This window comes from Martes martes (assembly GCF_963455335.1).
Source record: "Martes martes genome assembly, chromosome: 16".
Classification (NCBI taxonomy): Eukaryota; Metazoa; Chordata; class Mammalia; order Carnivora; family Mustelidae; genus Martes; species Martes martes.
The window spans coordinates 48,938,894-48,944,893 of NC_137904.1; the positions used below are offsets into that span (position 1 = coordinate 48,938,894).

Below are 6,000 nucleotides of genomic sequence, written 5' to 3' on the forward strand. Positions count from 1 at the left end.
TCAATGTTGCCAACAAAAATCAAAAATTTTTTTATTAAGTTCTTATTTTAATGCCTGTGTAGTGAACATAAAATCAGATTTTTAATAAACACTTAGGTCAAATTCTGCCATGGATGACCTGCGTATGACCTCTAACTTAAACCACTCAGGACAGATTATTGCTGTCTTAAAGATCGGCACCCCTTCCTTTAAAAAAATTGGTTGATGTATTTTGTACGTCTTGTTTCCTTTAGAGAACTTTCTAGTAATTTCTTACTTGGTCAAGAAGATCTATTCCTAGCCAGTTCAAGTGATTCCTGCTACATTCACAACCTCTTTGCTCTGTGTTCTCTCCTGACAGAGTGTCCCAAGGGTCCTGACATCCTGGTGGTCCTGCTTTCCGTGATGGGGGCCATTTTGCTCATCGGCCTTGCTACTCTGCTCATCTGGAAGCTTCTCATCACCATCCATGACCGGAAGGAGTTTGCTAAATTTGAGGAAGAGCGAGCCCGAGCAAAATGGGACACAGTAAGAGCCTGGGCTGGGCGTGTTCTCAAGTCATGGGTTTGAGAGGCTCAGGTGGAAGCTACAGGTGCATAAGGGGGCCAGGTTCAGCTAGCCCGTGATTTCCCAGTTAGCCTCTGTTCTGGAAATTGGGAGACGGTCCCATTACTCTTATTCCAATTCTCTCCCTACCATGCAGTGACAACGGGCCACGTCAATGAGTACTGACTGAACACAGGTAGGGCCCAGCTCTGCTCTGGACACTGATGCAATGAAAACGAGACTACTTCTCCAATTGAGGAGGAGAGGACAAACTTGGGAATCCTACACTGAGAACATATAATACATTATATACTGATGAAGTCCAAAGCATGAAACACAAACAGGGGAAAAAAAAAAAAAAAAAGAAACAGCCAACTTTCGCTGAGGATTCACCATATGCCAGGAACTGTTCTAAATGACTTGTAGGTGTTAAATTCTTCCATACCTACAATAGCCCTAGATAGGAGGCAGCATTGTTATTCCCATTTTATAGGTAGGGAAACTAAGCGCGGAAAGCTTAAGCAGCTTGCCCAATTGTGGGAGGGAATTAAGTTATGATGGGAATTACTTTTTGGACCAACCTCTTAAAAAATATCCTTGGGGCATCTGGGTGGCTTAGTCAGTTAGGCATCTGCCTTTGGCTCAGGTCGAGATCCCAGGGTCCTGGGATCGAGCCCCTCGTCTGACTCCCTGCTCAGGAGTCAGGGACTCCTGTTCCCTCTCTCTCTGCTACTCCCTCTACTTGTGCATGCTCTCTCTCTCTCTCTCTGTGTCAAATAAATAAATAAATAAATACATACATAAATAAAATCTTTAAAAAATTTCCTCCCTGCAGTTTATCCTGATAGAATTAAATGATACAAGCATCTACTGAAAACTTCCTGTATGCTTAATTTTCCTGTGTTCTTCTTTGGCTCATCTTTCACATTTTAACTTTTTTCTGGACCTCTCAAATGGCTGTTTGACTCCATGCATGTCCAGGAGGAAGCTGAAAGATTGTTCTCATTTGCTGGTGACTTCAGGCCTTTGTACCCAAGGGTCCCAAGAAACTTCTGATGTTTCTGTTAGTATAGTACAGAAATCTGGAAGCTTTGAAGCATGTGAGAATGTGTTGCGTTCTTGAAATGACTCGGAAAGACCACCAGATCTAATGGGATTTGTCACTTTTTGTTAGAAAAAATTTTGGTGGGGGAGGTGACTGAGTGGCTCAGTGGGTTAGGCCTGTGACTCTTTGTTTGGCTGGAGTCATGATCTCAGGGTTGTGGGATTGAGCCCTATACTGGGCTCTGTACTCAGCACAGAGTCTGCTTGAGATGCTCCCCCTCTGCCCCTGTCCCCCAACCCAAGTAAGTGAATAAATGTTTAAAAAAAAAAAAAAGGAAAAGACTTTGGGAAACCCAGAGAGGGTTTATTTTTTCCGGCTAACATGACAATTTGTGGGTAGAGCTTGGAGGAATGAGATGAGAACAAATTAAAATTATTTTGAGCCAAAGCTGTCTGCTCAGTTTCAGCTACCACCTGTTTTATTTCCCATCTCTGCTCCCAGCACGGTCACAAGGAAGGAAAAGTGGGGAGAGGGCAAAAGAGAGAGGTCAGGAGAGAGGCAAGAAATGATACTGACAAAAAGTGATCCTGAAATGTTTGCTGATCCCCAAAAAGCAATGGGCTAGATTCAGCCCCTTAGAAATGGCAGGAGGATGACGTTCTACCTTCTCTCTACTCTTACTTCCTCTCCACTCCCATCTTAAGAGCGACTATGGGGTACAAGGAGCATTAAGTGGTTTGTTTATGGTATATCCCAGCGAAGGGTGTCTTGGGTAGACTTTTCAGACGAAACGTAATCCTTGTGGGTAGGGGAGAGTTGAGGAATTCACTGCTGCTCTGTTCTCTCCACAGGCCAACAACCCACTGTACAAAGAGGCCACATCCACCTTCACCAACATCACCTACCGGGGCACTTAATGACAAGGAGTCATCCTCAGATCACTATCAGGCTGTCCCAGAATTGTGGACATCTCTGCTGTCATGTTTACAGGGAACAATGTCTGTGGGGGGGGGGATGGGGGACTGGGTGTGGGGTGGGTCAGAAGAACGTCAGTCAGTGGAGGCGTGGGTCTCTGTGCATGTGTTACGTGTGAGTGTGCTGCGTGTGGGGGAGTGTGTAATTTAAAACTTGTGGTGTGTCCCAGGTAAGCGGAGAGCCTCAGCCTTCATCCACAGAATGCCTCCTTCAGGGATTCTTCCTGCTTAACCTGAGGGTGACTGACACAGCTGAGCAGGTGTTCTACATGACCTCAGTGAGAAGCCAGCTTTCCTCTTCAGGCCATTTTTCCCTGAGGAGGAGGGCAGAGCTGAACCTCTCATTCCAGAGGAAGGGGCCTTGACTCCACTCTGAGTTCATGGTTCCCGGATCTGACGCTCAGCGGCTCTGATAGCAACTGCTTGGCTTGGCAGCCTTGTTCCGTCATCTGTACCTTTATCTCCTTTCCCTACCCTCAGGCTTCCTTTCCCCTCCCTCGGAGGCAAGCTGAACCCTCAGAGTTGCCCGTGCCTTTTGCCATCCCCTCAATCCAGTATGGTTCTCTCCTGAGGGGAGTTCTTGTCAGCAATTCTATGGGGAGTGAGGATGGTAGGGCCACTCAGGGGTCATGCATGGCCTGGATGAATGTGCCAGGGTCCCCCAGTTCATCATCATCACCCTTCTGATTGGTCTCATTGGCAGCTCCGCCCTGGAAGTTCCTTTAGAAGAAGTGTGTCACCCTTAGAACAGCGTCACTTCTCTACCTTTGACTTCCACACTCTCACTGCTGTAGACATTGGCTACGTACTGGGGTTTTCTTTCATGACCAAACACTTTTCCTTGGGGAGGGGGAGTGCTGTGATTGGAGCCAGAGGTCTGGTCCCACCCTTCAGGCCCTCCATCCCTCCTCCAAGACACGTCTACACAACCAACCTGGTGCTTCTGTGTGCTTCGTCCATCCATATGGCTGATTGCATTTATCTACCTCTTGGATGTCCTTGGGGGAAGGAATCGTTCCCATACGTCTCTGAGTCTGCTGAGCACAAGTTCCACGTTTGAAATGCTGGGCCAGTCGTATCAGCATGTGTGGCCTGTCCTCCTGTGGGCTGGGCAACCTCATTTTAACTCAGCCTTTAATCTGAGAGGCCACAAGTGCAATTTTATTTTATTTTTCTCACTGGGTCACCTGAAACCATGATGAGGCTTGCTTAATCTAAAGGAATATGTATATAAACACACTTGCATTGTATCTGTAATTTTATTTGGTGGTGAGGAAGGAGAGTGTTTAAAAAAAAAAAACAACCTACATAGACTTGGCCTGGATACAGGCCCTCCCACTTGGCATCATTCATAGGAAGTTGCTGCCCTTTTGCTGCGTCTGTAAGTAAGGGCTCTCTCATCCTGGAAGCTTGTGGGGTCGGGCCCATGGGCATGCTGGGCCTTCTCTGAGGAGGTGGGATACAGGCTTTTCTTTTTTTCCTCGCCATAGCTGTTGCTCCACTGGTGTTCACCTTAGTCTAACATTTCAACCACCCTCACCCCCATTCATCAAGAAAAAGGGAAGGACCTATAGACAGTGGTCTGATGATCAGAAAATCTAAGTCCCGGCCTCAGTGTTGCATCTAAGGAATCTTTGACCTTAATGAAGGCAAGCCTCTTTCTTCTCCCTGAGGCTCAGTTTTCCAGTTGGAAGAATGATAGGTCCAAACCAGCCACTCTAGAAGGTCTCTTTCAGTGTTGATATTTGAGGCTGCTGGGGCTTCCTGTGGCATTAAGCATACAGTCAAGATTCTGTGAGATGTGTGTTGTTTTAGTTGGGAGATCTGAGAGACCTGGCTTCGGCAAGAGCAGATGTCACTCCACAACACCTTTCTCAATAAAAAAGCCTCATTCTAGCCTCTCTTAGAACCCCTTCCCCAATATTTGTTAGCAGTTCCATCTCCTGATGTAGCACTCAAGCTCCACTTAGTGTATTATTTCTTAGGTCACTTTGCACATGTTCGCATCCACGTATGAAGAAGAGGCATCCATAAGAAGGAGTTGAAATACGTCTTCTGTATCCATGGGTTAACGCTGAGAATAAGCTTTTGGAATTAGGAATGGGGCAAATGACTGAGCCTTGTCTCACCCACGAACCACTCTTTACTGAAGGGGAGGGTAGTGCAGTAGAGAGTTGAATCCAAGAGGTTTCAAACCTAACTATACCTTTTGGCTACTGAGACAAGTGTCCCTTGGAGGAGTAGTTGGACATTTTCTTTAGATAAGATGGTTGGTATGAAGAAGTTATTTCAAAGGAGGAAGAACCCATATTTAAAAGATAATAATAACAACAACAACAAGAAGCAGTGGGTCTCTTGTCTGAGCTGCTGGAACAAGGCTTCTGGGCCTTTGTCTGTATGTGGGGAGAACCTGTCCATGAGATAGCAAAGTGCAGTGAGTTCTGGCCTCCTGTGGGGTGAACACCTAAGTAGTATTTCGGCATCAGCACAGCTCCAAAAGGTTATTTGTGCTCAGCTCCTCTAGAGATAATTATTCAGTCTCAGGGTTCGTGGACAATAATGGGAAGCTTTGAACATTCCTGACAATGTTCTTTACCTCTCAGATTTTCTTAGGCCATCCATGACTTCAAGATTCTTCTCTTTGTTAAGCATTCTTGGTTGAAATGGCTTAAGTGCCTTCCTGACTTCCCAACCACCCCCTCTGCTTGAGTTGTGCAACAGTGAATTAAATGTGCTTTCCAAAATGAATTGACCTAAGCCTGCCCAGTTCTTCCTGTGTTGTTCTTTCTGTTTTCTTTGGGTGAAAAGAGTAAGTGTCATTGCCTCAAAAATGATTATTTTAGAACAAGCATGTTTCCAAATGTAACCGAATGATGATTGCTACAGGAACTGAAGTTCACTCCAGAACCCAGAGTTTTTCTTTAAACTTTAATAACATTTTCAAAGGAAGTAGGGTATCACTATTCTAAGTTAGAGTTGTTTCGCTTTTTAATTGGGGATTTTTTGGAACGTGTACAACTTCAGTAGAACAGACTGTCAGTTTAGCCTAGGTTTTGTTTGCAGGAGACATACATTAGTACAAGAAAAGCTTAATGGCAATTACTTATAGGATCATTTAAATGCCCAAATTTATTTCAGGATTTGGAACTCAGAGTGTGGTCTAGGACCAGTGGCCTTCTGTATCATGTGGAAGTTGTTAGTAATGAAAATGCACAGGCCACACCCCAGAACCACTAACTCAGAAAATGTGGGAGTGGGGCTCAGCATTCTTTTTCAGTAAGTCTTCCTGGTGTTCCTCTTGCATACTCTAGTTTAAGAACTACTGACATAAAGAGTCACATACCTATCCTTCTGGCTTAATACGTTTGCAGTAAATCAGCTCAGTTACTAAAAATTATGAACATAGTTTAGCTGGTAGATTAAGAAAACCTGATATTTACCCACATATAGCTTTGA

The 6,000-nt window shown here is 45.0% G+C and overlaps 1 protein-coding gene across 1 annotated transcript in view; it reads left to right on the forward strand.

Moving 5' to 3' along the window:
• The window catches only part of ITGB3 (integrin subunit beta 3), a 51,065-nt gene extending 45,773 nt beyond the window's left edge, over positions 1-5,292 (forward strand). Inside the window, exons 14-15 of the mRNA XM_080825995.1 lie at positions 341-507; positions 2,422-5,292. Coding sequence (XP_080682121.1) covers positions 341-507; positions 2,422-2,487 — 233 coding nt within the window. The 3' untranslated portion in view covers positions 2,488-5,292. The remainder of the gene's footprint in view (positions 1-340; positions 508-2,421) is intronic.
• The last annotated feature ends 708 nt before the right edge of the window (positions 5,293-6,000 follow it).